The sequence below is a fragment of the Saccopteryx bilineata genome, chromosome 3 (assembly GCF_036850765.1).
Source record: "Saccopteryx bilineata isolate mSacBil1 chromosome 3, mSacBil1_pri_phased_curated, whole genome shotgun sequence".
NCBI classification, from domain to species: domain Eukaryota; kingdom Metazoa; phylum Chordata; class Mammalia; order Chiroptera; family Emballonuridae; genus Saccopteryx; species Saccopteryx bilineata.
In genome coordinates, this window is record NC_089492.1 from 125,155,115 (window position 1) to 125,170,176 (window position 15,062).

Below are 15,062 nucleotides of genomic sequence, written 5' to 3' on the forward strand. Positions count from 1 at the left end.
ATAACAAAATCTAAACTAGGCAAAGTCAACATGAAAAATAGTTTTTGAAGGTAAGAGGTCCAGGGAAATGGGGAGAATGGTGTGTTAGGTATTGCCACTGTTTTAATATCAGCAGCTACTGTGGTCAAGTGGATTTCAACTTCACATATCAATGTTCTTAAACGGTGAATCCTGTTGGCCTTATGGTCTTCTGAATAGCTCTTTTGGGAATGGAGGGCATAAATATTTCATTTTTCTCTGGCTTTTTCTATTCATGTCACCTTCTGAGCCATAGATGCCTAAGGCTTCCAGATTTAGCAAATAAAAACACAGGGCACCCAATTAAATTTGAATTTCATATAAACAACAAACTTGTTTTTAGCATAACTATATCCCATGTAATATTTGAGACATACTTATACTAAACCAACTAGTCATTTTTGTTCTTAGATTGAGATTTAACTGGACATCCTCTATTTCACCTGGCAACCTGATTCCTGACTCCACAGCTGGTGGCCGCGGCCCTTTGGGAGTGAGGATACTGTGGTGTGATTTCACTGTGCGTATCTCATTCACGCATAGCCACAATTGTGTTTTGTAGGAACTTAAAAAAAAAGCAAAAACAACAACAAAGAAGAAAATATGTAAGAGTTGCAGCAAAAGAACTGGTCTCATGTAAATATTATGTTAATTAAAACAGAAGGGTTTGGAGCATAAACAAAATAACTTTAGGAGGCTGGTTTTTGTTCTGGCTGGGCTTCTTAATATAGTAACTCAGTTCTCATCCTGTTAGCACTCTTTCCTTATCAAACATTGAACTGGGGTATAAGGAAGTTTAAATTACCAGTGATTGGAAAGCCGTTTTCTAAACACTTGAAACAGATGGTTTGTTGCTTGTAAAGCACGCTTCTTTTTAGGGAATGTGGTGCTGAGCTTGGTTATTTCAGGAGGACTTTTTGCTGCAGTTCATATATTGACATCGGGTTTGCCACACTGGTGAAGTTTCCCCTCTCTCTTTTTTGTCTGTTTCTTCCATTGAGTTGGCCTACTGTACAGAAGTCTTTCTTTTAATGTTGCCTGCTTGCTGCTCAGACTTTGCATTAGGCAAAAGCCCTGTTACTCTTCTCACACAACTTCTCACGGCTTCCAAGAAAGAACAATTTCCATGCAGAAGATTTTTAAAAATGAAGGTCACCTGAGAGTGTACAATTGATAGAGTTGGACATTACCAGCTGAGCAGCAGTGAACTTAACAAAAAGATAATGTCTTTTTTTGCCCATTTTTGAGGGGATCTAGGATCCAAGCCAGGGTCACATGTTGCATTTAGTTGTACTGTCTCTTCAGTCTTTTGAAATCTACAACAGTTCCTCAATCTTTCTTTGCCTTTCCTGACACTTTTAAAGAGTGCAGTCTGGTTACTTTGCAGAATGTTCTTCAGATGCGTTTATCTGCTATATCCTCATAATTGGTCAGGTCATGTTATGCATTTTAGGCAGAAGCTGGGTTTTCCAACACCATTCTCATATTGTGCAAAAATGTTGGCCCTGTGTTCTCTGAGTGAAAATTTTCTGCCAAACCCTGATTTAACAATGGTGCTTCACGCCTTCCATCAAAGAATGTCAATTTGACCCAAGTGGCCTAAATTTTTGATAAGATTCTTAGAATCAGATTTAAGAGTAAAAATGGACCAGGGTGTCCATGTGTTTCTGGAGTTTCTTTTCAGGACAAGATGAGCGCTGTGGATCTGTGCTAACAGTCTAAGGAAGGTTAAGAAAGGGCAGGAACTGGTTCTTGTAAACTGACAGTTTGGGAGAGTGAGTCGGAGATAATCACATAATCCATTTATAACCATCCAAGTTAACAAGCTCTCACCTTCTCCAAATAGGCCCCCCTTCTTTACAAATAGTCACTTCTGCGTAAAAGTGTGCTCTCATCCATGTGACCGGAGTCACATGTGACCGGTCTCATGGCATTATTTTCCTGCCACACCACAAAGATCAATTCACATGAGGAGCCCTATTAGAAACTGTGGCATATTATTAAATGTATAATCTGAGCTTTGAAAATAATTTTTCTCCCTCCCCCACAAAATAGCTCGTGTCTGCCCAGTGCTATCCTAGGCTGTATCAGTAGACATGAAACGACTAGAACAAAGGTAGCTGGTTCTGTGCTGCTCAGCTCTGGTTAGACTGCTTGGGAAGAACTTACCCACACATCATGCTGAGAGAGACATCCATAAATGGAATTATTTACAGAAGGGAATGAATGAGTTGCTAAAGAATTCGACATTAAGACTAAGAATGGATTTTCGAGCTTTTTTAGTCCCGTCCTGGCCTAAGCCCTAACTTGGGTTCTCAGTTCCCTTTCCTTCATGACCAGAATGCTTGTCTCGTCCTTATCAGTTGTCCCGATAGTGAGGGACACGGGCTGCGCTCCCTGCTGACGCACTCACCAGATATAACCTGTCAGGCCAGGACTTCAGAGGATTTCCCCCAAAAGAGGAGCAAGATGATTGTCTCATGGAAAGAATTTAGTCCACCTGGACTCCATGTCCTTCAATTTCCACATTCTGCCATAAGAATGAATTTCTTTCCAAAACAGGCAGCAGGGTCTCTGTCCACCGGGCCTATTCCACACTCAGGGGGCAGGTCTACTGTCAGTGCAGGCTTTCCGTGCATTTCCATCTGGCCAAGGTTGCTCAGTGCACCTGGCCCTGTGTTCAAACACACACTATCTCAGGAATTGGGGATCAGTGCATCCAGAAGGACAGGAGAGCTATCGCAAACCCTGGGGCTGTCATGGTGAACCAGATATGGATGAACTGGGGATTTATGAGGAGCACCAGGAGAGACTTTCATTCCATATAAGGGAGAACTCCCTGACAACTTTCTACTTAACTTTGTCTCTCCTATAGTGACATGTGTGAGCAAAGAGCTAAACTATTTGTTAAACTGAATGCAATTGAGGCAAAGTTCTCTGAAAATGTAATAGGTACCCTTAGGAAGGCTGTGTCTTCCCTTCTCTTATTGCAGAAAAGATGAAAAGTGTTTTTGCTGGGCTGCTGGAGGGAGCAGAGCTTGCCAGATAACTTTGCAAAGTGCCTTCTAAACCTGAGATTCTATGAGATTCAATAATCACATTTCAGTGAAATTTAGCCTGAAATTTTCCCTCCAAAGTTGTCCTTTAGCCTGCCTCCTTCTAAACTCAGAGAAGAAATTCTCAGTGATTGACAAAGGGGAGGCTATTTCATTTGTTATGTATGTCTCTGGCACCCATGGGCTTTACATAAAGTTGTGTGAAGGGGAAGACTCAAATAACAGCAGAATCTCACTCTCTGGTGAGACCACTTAGAAGCTAAAACTGACTTACTGCTTCTTCATGTCCTATTCTACTACCACAGCAGTAAGTTTTATTCCGTCTGGATATACTGTGAAATGCAAACAGTGGGGGATGGGGGGTAGGAAGGGAAGGCAAAATAGAGTTTATCTCCAGGAAATAAATAAGTTCCAAATAATTATCAAAATAATTTTTCCATTTTATTTTAACAAGATAGCTCTGAATGTACACATTTATGAACACAGTGTGAAATATTTCTTCCTATCTTCTTTTTAGCCTAGTAATTTCTACATACATGTGGACATAGATGACAAACAGGTCTTCCACAAGAAAATTAGTGTGCTTCAACCAACTCGGTGTGACCATGGCATTAGCTAACTTCCCATATTTGTGGAAATTAGTCCTCCCTGCAATCACACCACTCATAGAACAAGTGCTCCCGTGTGACAGAAGCATGCTGACAACAGACATTTCCTGATGAAGTCATAAACTTATGGATGTATTTTTTAAGTGACTACTGTACAGCATTAACTACTTGCCTTCCATCTAATGTGTGAAATCAAATGTGCTTGTTGGGGCCAAGAAAACGCACAGAGTCCTGTAGTGTTCCTTTTCACCAGATGGCAAAGCACCAAGTCGCCCATGGAGACTCTTTGAAAAGAGCCACAATTCTTAAATAGGCAACGTGCCTTCTGTGTTACAAACTGTACCTTGTTATGTCACAACACTGCTGGGCTTTATGGGCTGTTGATGGGTCTGGTGAGAAGTAATATGTAAAATTTCTTTCTATGAAAATAATCTTTTACTTAAAGAATAGAGATTCTAAAGAATACCAAAACAATTACTAACAGTTCTGGGGAAAGTATTGACCGGTAATTTCCCAGACCAAAAGTTATACACAGGTAAAGAATTAGGCCCTTTAGGAATCACTAAATGAATAGTTTTTACATTTATAGAGTAATTGGTCCAATTACAAAAGGATTTCTCCAACTTGGTCTTTGAACTGGTGAGCCAGAGAAAGCAATGGATACAATCAGCGGGGAAGGGCCTAGTTTGGGAATGGAAAGCACCAATTAAAAACTGAGCAAGTAAATACTGAGCCAGTTAAATACTGTGAGTCCCTCACAACCTGACAACATTTGCTTCTGATGGAAAAATGACAATGTCATGTCATGGAATAATATGACAATTTATTGGGTAAATATTTTCTGGAATGCCTACACTGCAGTTAAAACTATACCATTCTGTTAAAACTGTATAATTTACACATCAGTAAATATACCAAGGGGCTCACAGCATGCCTACAAGACACAAATATACAAGAGATGGCAAGATCATGGCAAGATTTCCTAAAATAACAGGAAATTCTGATGTAAAAAGAATAAAAATACGGCCCAAATGTTGGAAAGGAGCTAGACTCTGGGGAAGACACTACTTGAAAAGCCAGAAGACCATTTTATCCAAGAGGGAATTACAAACATAAAAATAAAATATTTGGTATTCTACACTATATTACAAAAATAAATATATCCATCAATAAATAGCAGGACACCTAGAAACTTTCACATGAATATTTAGGTTGTTAGCCAACCTAAGTGCCTCTGTTACAATTCTCCTGGAGAGTCATTTGGGTTTATCAGCTTCAATGATGATAATTTGGCCATAAGCCTGTAAAAAACGATTGACATAGGATGTAGCCAAGGTCTATGACCGGAGAAGACATTAATGAGCTCTACTTTCCTAATGTTCTGACAATATGAAGGCTTCATGTTAATGCAGTGATGCAGGAGACATGCAGGTGCACTGCAAGAGGCTTGAAGGGAGCTGGGAAGACTCCTGTTTATGCTTGATGTTCTTTCATTCTCTGGTGAGAAGAAAGAAATAAAAAAGTGCCACTAACATCTGAATAACCAACATGTGGCTTTCCACACCATCTTTCCATAAAGAAGAAGAAAATGAGGAAAATGCATGTTTGCATCTGGACGGTAGGAAAAGCAGAAGCATCTGAGATGTGCAGCCTAACAGCAGACAGCCTAGAGGTTTACATCTCTTTAACAGAAGAGTGATTATAAGCGCTCACAGCAAGCTTCTCCAGGGACCCGGAGTCAGCGGAGGGCCTGAGAGGGTGCTAACAGCCCTGGCGTGCCAGAGCCTGTGAGCATGGCTTCTGACAGCGACTGTTAAGTTCAGGGACTTTGCAAGCTGGTTGACATCACTTTGGTATCTTGAAATAGGCCGTGATGGGAGTATTTACACCATTGAAATTCACAAATTAGGGGTCATTTACCCCAAGACTGTCAGCTGTGAAGCATTTACCAGCACACTGCTATGTTATATATTGTAGACATAAAATTTTGCTTGATTTTTATCTAACTAGAACTATCTTGTTCAATTGAGGTCTTCCTGTATGTCTATTACAGAGTCCTTTAGAAAGGATGAGAAGTACCGTAGAGTATATGAGTATACAATGTGTACCATGGTGTAGGATGCACTACATCCCAATAAGGGCTCCATGTGTGGCTGTCCAAAGCCAGTTACACACACACACACACACACACACACACACACACACACACACACACACACACACCATTGTATATGGCAGCTATTTCTTGAATGAATAGTTCTGAGTTGCATGACCATCTCAGATGGTCACTCACTGTATACTCACTGATGGTCAAAATACCACATTTTGGGGGCAACAAATTTCCAGAATCTGCCCTCTGTTTGCTCTCAGATTCCATGCATCCGGGTATACAGATCTGAGGTCCAAATTGAGCAAAATGTTTTTCAAAGTAGCTTCCCTTGCCTATATTTTCTAGTGTGATATGAGTTTATAACCCTAAGAGTTTTGGGAAAGAGAAGCTGATGGTTTAGGGTAAATAAATGTGCCAGACTTCTTAAGAAAGCACTGAAAGGGGCGAGTGGAGAACAAAGTACTAGAAGTTGCATTCCTGATTCTAGCAGGGATCATCTGTGTCGTCTGCCTGAAGGTGTCAGAACAGTTTGAGAACTACTTTGCTCTTCCTGCACAAAGCCCATGATCCCTCATGGTGGGTGGAGAGAGGCTGGGACCATAGTCAGAGTCTCAGTGTCCTTTCAACTGGCCAACTCTGAGCAGACCCAGTGGACCATTCCTGTCCAGAACACTTTCCAGGCCCTCCTCAGTGCTAGCCAGTTCCAAAATGAGAAGACTGCAGAAAGAAAAGGCTATTGGGTTTCTACCATGGGGCAAACCTGGTTTCAAAATTCAGGCTTAGCTTTCAAGCCATTAGCTCATGTGTTTATTTATTAATTGATTTACTTAGATGGACCCATTTGGATTCTCATTTTCTTTTTCTTATATTTAAGTATTCCTTAAGAACAAAACATTTCATAAAGAATATTGTTAAAAGCAAATTAAATTCAACGTCAGGGAGGAAACTAGAAATTAGAGCAGCACTAACTCCATTCATCCTGAAAGAAAAGCTTTCAGGTGTCCCTCTGATCACAGCAGGGGCAACGGAGGCCAGAGGAGACAAGGGACGCGGGAGTGGGAGAGGGTCATGAGGCTTGGGGCAGAGAAGAAAGAGAGAAGAGAAAAGGTGGACAAAGCAAAAGCAGAGGTGCAGAGAAAGGGGAGAAATGTTAAGAATTGAGGAAAAACATCAAGAGTATTAAGAAGTGAAGAGTCCAACAGACAGATCCCTTCTGATTTTTCTCCTCTTGTTCTTTGATAATTTTATTTTGTCCAAAAGATTGAGTTCTCCAACCAGAACGGCTTATAGTTTTACAGATACATCCTAGGATAACATCCAGATCCTTGTCCCCTCCCCCCAAAGTGCCCTCCCCACCTCCTCTACCCTCGGCAGCTATGAAGGCCAACATTGGCTCTGTTTTCTTATCTCAGAAACCGGTGTCCCCCTGAAGCCCACTGTTTTCCTTTCTTGACCAGGCACTGCCAGCACGCTGGTGTCCCTGGGGGTTTACTCCTTGCTGTTGTACCTGAATGCCACTACCTCCTGAACCCATTAAATTTCTGCATCAAATAACCCCTCTCTTTAAACATACAACATCCTTTCCCAGGCCCTGTCACTCTGACCAAAGGCAGAGACAACGAATGAAAGCTTCACCGACATTCCCAACAGTATTTAGGAAATGTAGTATTTCCTAAGATGGTTAAATTCCTGGTGCAAATTATCTTGACAGAAATCTTACTCAGAGAAGAGATGACTGAGAACATACCATTGGCTTTTCCTATATGCACATTTGACTGAGTTGTGCACATGTGTGAGTCTAATCTAGCTCTATAGAACCAAGAGAGTTCTATAAGTCTCCCCATGCACACATACACATACACAAATATCTATCTTTTGATACTGTATTTCAGCTCCGGTGTTGTTGTCTTCAAATTGACATAGGAGACAAGTAGTATGGGCTTGCCACTTGTTGTCAGAGGTGGCATAGCCAGGAAATGGCAAGCCAGAGAAAAGCAGATTGGAAGAAATGAGACTGTATAACAAAATGAGCCTTTCCTACAACCAACCAACCTGTCTATTTCCCTAAGGCAGTCAGCCTCTTTGATCTGTACACCCTTTTTAAATAATCTTATTAAATAAGAACACAAAATATACACATATACAGTTATTAAATAAATGAGACAACTCTTCTTCTATCTACAGCCACACTCAGAGACGGCCATGCCTTCATACTTAAACTTGTAGGTGACGACACCTTTGTCTAGATAGAGGATGGAGATGGGATCTAGCTTGGTGGGCACACAGCAGGCTTTGGAAGCCTTCTGGGAATTCTTGAGGTGGACCAAGGCCTGGATGATCGCATGTTTTGTGGGGGTGAGATGCTCGGCCAGGGGGTAGTTGCAAACCCCACGGCATTCATAGGCTTCATACCCAGGTGGGGCGATGATCCAAGAGTCCCAGCCGATCTCCTTGAAGTCGATGTAGAGAGGGGTCCTCTTGCAGTAGTTTCCTTTGGCATTCCTTCTGATGCGGGCGGTGGAGTCATAGATGATGTTTGACCTCATCTGCAGCAAAGCCTCTTCTCCAGGTCCATTGGAATAACCATCGAGGTCCAGGTTGTCCAGCTCCAAAAGTTGCTCATGGGTGATCATTTCACTCAGTTCCTCTTTTCGCTCTTTCTCATTGCTTTGGTCATCAGAAAACACGACAAGCAAAGGGACATGTTTATTCCGGTCACTGGTGTCTATTTCCAGTTGTCCCCTGCCAGCGTCCTCGGTTTCATCATGTCTGCTCTCAATGTGGACTTCCAGCTGGTGAGTGGATGAGCCTGACTTTTGCCAACGTCTGATGGCACTAGTGACATCAAAAGTCTCCCACTCACTATTAGTTCCATAAATCTCCCCTGACACCAAGACCAGCATGTTTCTTTCCCCCTCATTGTCGTCTCTGCTCTCAAGTACTTCAAAAATGGTAATTTTCCGGTCCATTCCATCATACATCATGCGGTCTCTCTGTACAAGTGTGTACAACCTGAGTTCAGCCATGATGACCTCTTCGTGGTGAGGGATGGACACATTGAAGAGAAGAGGGTATTTTCTGAGCCCATTAAAGCTGGCTGGTTGGGAAAACAGATCTAAAAAAAAAAAAAAGAGAAAACAATGAGATTTGCAGTATGTCACAGAGAAAAACTGACACTTATTTATGTCATAAGAGGGCCTGTCAGTGAAGGAAGTTTGATACAGAGAGAGTGAGGGGATATAAATGAAAAGAAATATGTGTTAGCATACTTTGACACAGAAAATACTGAAAGACCAATGGTAGAATGCTAAATTGAGTTAAGCTGCCAAGACTACAGTGGAAATGATAGCCTAACGAATGGTAGAAAACTCACCCAGCCTTGCTTGTCAACCACAGAACTATAGAACTGGGAGGAACTTGGAGGTTGTATGGGCAAGTCCCCAATTTTTCTAACCAGTGAAGTGCTAGCAAATAAGACATGTGGTGGTTGTTCTTTACTAGGTTTTGGGGAAGAGGGCCTCATGGTTTGTTATATTAGCATTTGTAATGAGTGGAGGTTCCCACATAGTTGGCTGGGTACTGCTCTTCCTGGAGACGTCCATCTATACCAGGCGTTGGTAAACTACAGCCCATGGACCACCAGTTTCTGGAAATAATGCATTATTAGAACACGGCCTCATCCATCATTTTTGTATCATCTGTGATGACTGTTGAACTACAATGGCATCGTTAAATGGTCACAAGAGAAAAATATGGCTGATAAAAATCTAGAATAGGCACTATCTGTCTGGCCCTATACAGAAAAAAAGTTTGCTGATCCCTATTCTAGACTCCAAAGTTTGACAAGGTTAACAAGATAGCCCCAAACCGAAGGGGTAACAATAGTTGGTTTGGGTATGCAGTTCTTGATATGGAGAAACCAGGGAAATGAACCTTGGGAATAGAGTAGTTGCTTTATTCTTATACCCTTAGCACCTTGCATGGAGTTTGGCACATACAATCACTCAGGAATATTTATGAAATAATTTCTAAAATTTCCTTTAGTCTTAGAATCTCCCATAATTATCACGTTGACTTACTAAGAATTTCATAAGAGTCCGAAGCTCCTGTCCACTTGCCCTGGGTAGTACAAGTAACAAAGGAATCTCTGAGGGCATCTGTTATCAATCAAAGGATTCCATGACACCAAAGAGGCTAAGGACCACCAATTGAGGGGTTCTCTGTCATCTTTGGCAGCCTTTTCCCAACTGTCTACTTAATTCATGAATTTAATGTTTTTATTTAACTTGATCTGATTATGTTTATACTTCCCACCTCCTTTAGACTTGTTCTAAGCAATAGCATTTATAAAATGAGAGGTTTAAAGTGGTATGTGGGGTTTTTTTTCTAATTCACAATAATGAATGTGTAAAATGATTTTATATGATTAAAGCTTCCTCTAGATATGGCCTAAGATTATCTCATACACTGCCAGTGGGAAATATTGGTCAATGGAATGAATTTACACTTGCTAGAATAGCTCTCAAAACTAGCTATAATGAGTCTTAACCTCTTGATCCAGGCAGTACGCTCATTCACCCTCTCCAGTGCATAAAACAGTGCAGTTGTTCCATTGATCTTTGTTGAAAGATGAAATAAGTTGTAAACCCTCTTGTTTAAAGTTGACTGATATCCTCCACACTTTTCCAAACACCCCTTTGCTTTACTGCACATTGCGTCTTTGGACAGGTTCTCCTAGCCCTTGGGGAGCCTATCCTATCACCTGCACCTGTCTAGCTGTGACCCCTCCCTGTGGGACCCTTCCTTCCTCACCTCCTATCTGGACATTCACTCTCCTCTGAACCACTTGAGTACTTACTCTCTCTTCTTGACCTTTTCCATGCACATCCTCATATTTCACTTGGTTTTTTTTTAATGAATAATTTTTCTCAACTAGATTGTCATTATGCTGGTAGATACCACAGCTTAGTTCCTTTCTATGCCTTCATTCTGCCACAAGTTCTTAAAGGCATTATTTTAAACACAGTGATTAATTGATGATTCAAGCTTCAGACCCTCCAGATTTATAAGTATAAAATATGTCCTTATGATATCAAGTAGCTTGGGGGTTGCCCCCTCCCTCCTTATAAAAACAGAGGAGACGACTCCTCTTGGACAGGGAACATGTGAAGACTAAAAATAGGAAGTAGACTGGTTGCTTGACCCATGAGAAAAATGCAGAATAAAAGCTCACTATAGTGAAAGGAAAGGATTACATAGAAGCCTGGTAAACTTTTGGTGGTGATGAAAATGTTCATTATCTTGACTGCCGCGAAGGTTTCAGTGGCTGTTTACATATGACAAAACCTATAAAATTATACACCATAAATATGTGCAGTTTATTGTATGTCAATTATACTTCAGTAAAGTTATTTAAAAATAGGTTCACTGTGCATTTACAATATAGTAAGTAGCAGGTGGAAAAGTTCTGACCAAATTTCATGTGCCAGGTGCTCATCAAACACTGGTTTAGTTACGTAGTCCAACGTCTCTACATTGCAGTTATGGCTACTCAGTTCATTTCACACCAGAAGAAATTGAACCTCAGTGCAGAGATCTGACTTCCCTCAGATGACAAGGTTAGGTTAGAGCAGTGACAGGAATAGAGGTCAGGCTTTATCTACCTTGGAGGTGGCAATTGTTTCCCCCTGGTTAGTTAGGTTTGGGGGGATTAGGGGATTAGCTTTGTTTGGCTTTGTCAGTCTTTGTCTCCTAGGAAACTGCACTGAGCAGACCCAAAGAGCTGCAAGAGGGACAATAGCAGCCAACAGGGTGAGCCCAGTGCAGAATTCAAGTCCAGGGAGCTGCATAGTTCCCCCTGCAGACGGGTAAAGGCGCGGGAGTCCGAGTGGTTCACAGAAAGATGCTCCTGTCCTTGCTCATCTCCAGTAACGAGAAGTTCTACAAACTTCACTTCCTGCCCGGGTCATCCAAATCCTCTCTAGGAGAAGTGAGAACTGAAAAACTCCAATTCCCCTGGAGGATGTGAGCATTTTTCCACTCACACCCTGAGCCTGGCACCTAGGGCGTAGCACTCAGAAACATTAGGGAGAAAGGGTCCCCCAGGAAGGAAACTGATCATTTTCAATCCAGACCCATCTGCAAAGGAATCTGTAATTTCAGTTTGCCATTTCCATTCTGCTACTAAATGTTACTAAATAACATATCCAATATGTTTACTAAATATCACAAATTGTGGCCTGTCAACTAAATTTTTAAGACAAATGGTATCTCCAGGACTGAGCAATACCTACTCAAATTTTCTGCAATGCCTAGAATTTAGGGAATTCATCAGTAATAACTAATGTTTGTTCAGCACTTCATAGCAAATAGAGTGTTTCTTACTCAGAACCACTTTTGAATTGCTCAACTACAATATATTATATAATTATATCACCCCCAATTTACAGATGATGAAATTGAGATTCAGAGAATTTCTATAAACTCATATCCACAACTATGAAGTCAACCTGCTCTCAAATTCTAAATCCTGAACTATTTCTTCGACACCCCTCTTCTCCTGTTAAAGAAGGTCTGGCCAACATCATGCCTGTCAATGGCTATAAAAGCATAATTGGTGAATATTAAAGAATTAGTTTCTTTGGACCCACAGTTTTATCACTGATATTAAATTTTTATTTTGTTTAGTCCACTAACACCATAATAAACAAAGAATTAACTTGCTAGGTAATTAGATTTAATTACTGAGTAAAGATCTGGGAGGAGAAAACACACTTTCTCACTGATATTTAAAGCTTGGGCATCACTCTTCATAAAGACCCAGATAGAAGTTGGATCATTAACTGGTTCATTCACACTTCCTGGAAACTATAAACAGTGCTACAAGGATACACATGTCACATCAAATGCAACAAAGCTTTAGGAAGACTCTAAAATATAAGTTTCTGTGCTGTTTAAACATCTTTTAAATAATGTCACAAAAGGGAAACTCATCCCAAATTTAAGTGAAACACGAATCACAACTTTCTGGTTTTTGTCTATTTTCATTCTAAGTAGAAGTAGACAAGTTTTGTAATTGATCAAAAGCCAAGTGAAAACTAAGGCCTATCTGAAAAATGACAAAGCTATAGTAGTAGGCCATTAGTAGTTTTTTGTATTACTTGTTAAAATTATAAAAAAAGTTTAAAGACTCAATTATAATGTAAAAATGGTGAACACTTCATGATTTTGAATTCAAAGATATTCTTGAGTACCTTTCTGTACCATTTGGAAAATAAGCATTAAAAATGGTAGAGGCCATAATGTGCATTGTTTTGTGTCCCTATGTGCACACATGCTTATATAGATGTATTCACCCTTATTATCTCTATTATTGCCATGCATTATAAAGTTACTTAGTACTTCTTAAAAAAATATCCAAGCCAAAATTTATCGATAAAATGTAAACTTACCTTCATTTTTGAAACTCCTGATGATATTGGCAGATGGCATGGAAGAGCGGTCTGTGGCAAATTTGTTGTAGAGTTCCAGCATGTACTCTGGTGGGTCGACCTTGGCTGAATCCTGCATTGGGATGTCAGACAGGTTCAATGTCTTGAGAAACTCATCCTTCATGCTCTGCAGCAGTGTGTCAAAGTCAACACCATCTTGTTCTGAGAAGACATCATCGAAGAGGGGCATATCTTCTTCCAGAGGCGACTGCTCCAGGCTCATGATGGGGCTGCCAGAGACATAGTGAGCCACCAGGCAGAAGAGAGCGCACAGCTGCAGGGCCAGAGGACCCATGTCTCTGCTCCAGTCCCAGGCCAACCCAGGAAGGTTTAGCTCTCCTGGGCTCTAAGTGGCAGTTTTATCTTGTGGAGTGTAAGTCTCGTGTCACTGGAGACAAGTTTGGAAACTCTTCCTCTCCCTCCCTCCCCCTACCACTCTTCCTCTTCCCCCAAAAGTCAGGTTGCAGTAATTGGATAACAAAATCCCCTGTAGGGGCCTAGCCTTTCTTATCTCTCTAGTGTAAACTTGTGCACCAGATTTTGTTTCTATCTCGCAATCCCTTTTTCTTTTAATGAGCATTTTGTAAACATTTCCACATTCTGACACTGGCTGAGAGATAGGACAATTTTTCCCTTACAAAGGCTCTGTTTCTTTTCCTTTCATTTCACTTCCTTTTGGCAGGAATGCCTACAATCTGCTTTTAGGCCATTCAGTTTCATACATGTATGTAATAAATAGTAAGAATCAACACAATGAGCATCAATGGCGGTATGTATTAATTCGAGTAATGGGCTTCTGTCCTCACATAAACATTTTTGAAGAAAAACCAAATATCCAAAATCTCCAAGTTAATAGATATAAACTTATATGAAATTTTAAAACTCATGCATTTTTAGTAATCGAACGTATAAACTTCATGGTCAATAGCCTTCTTTGCACAGATTTGATCTGGATAAAATGGCTTTTGAAAAACAAGGAGAGTGCTTCATTATAAAACCAACCAAAAATTTTAGGTGCTTTCCTACAAACAGGCATTGTGCTAAGTTCCTTATATATATCACCTAATGTGTTCCCTATAATAATGCTATTATTATCCCTATCACGTATATGGTTCAGTAGCTTCCCAGAGGTCATGAAACTACAGAGTGACAAGACCAGGATTTGAACCCAGGCAGTCTGACTCTTATGAAAAAGAGAAAACAGAGTTTTGAAACAGTGTTCCCTTAGACTGGGGCAGGTGCAGCGAGGCCGAAAGGCTAAGTCCCAGCTCAGCTCTTCCCCAGACAGTCCACAGTCAACAGGAAGACAATTTGTAAGTTCTTCACCGATGCAATGAATTATTGAGATGACTAAATCACTGCCAAATCTTTTTTTCCCTAAATTTAGAAATTAAATTTAATGGGATGACATTGATCAATAAGAGTAAAAGGTTTCAGGTGAACATCTCTATAGCATTTGAATTGTTGATTGCATTGCGTGCCTACCACCCCGAGTCAGATCATTTCCCTGTCACTGTCACCATATATCTGTCCCTCTTGACTCCCTTCCCCCTCCCCTCTCCCTCTGGTAACCACTTCACTTTTATCTGTGTCCATGAATCCCAGTTTTATTTCCAAACTATATGTGAAATTACATAGTTCTTAGTTTTTCCTGATTTACTTATTTCTATTAATCATTAAGTGGCTCCAGTAAATCTTGGCACATAGTGTTATTAGGCAAATGAAAAGTAACAAATGCTTTTGTCTCAAAAATAATGGTGGCATTGACTGTGTGTCTGGT

At 40.6% G+C, this 15,062-nt stretch overlaps 1 protein-coding gene across 1 annotated transcript; it reads right to left on the minus strand.

The window, feature by feature from the left end:
• Window positions 1–6,848: 6,848 nt before the first annotated feature.
• BMP10 (bone morphogenetic protein 10) lies at window positions 6,849–13,592 on the minus strand. Its single transcript, XM_066264769.1, has 2 exons — window positions 13,244–13,592; window positions 6,849–8,907 (listed from the first exon to the last, which is right to left on the minus strand). The coding sequence occupies exons 1-2, from the start codon at window positions 13,575–13,577 to the stop codon at window positions 7,967–7,969; spliced, it is 1,275 nt and encodes a 424-aa protein (XP_066120866.1). The 5' UTR covers window positions 13,578–13,592; the 3' UTR covers window positions 6,849–7,966.
• Window positions 13,593–15,062: the final 1,470 nt, after the last annotated feature.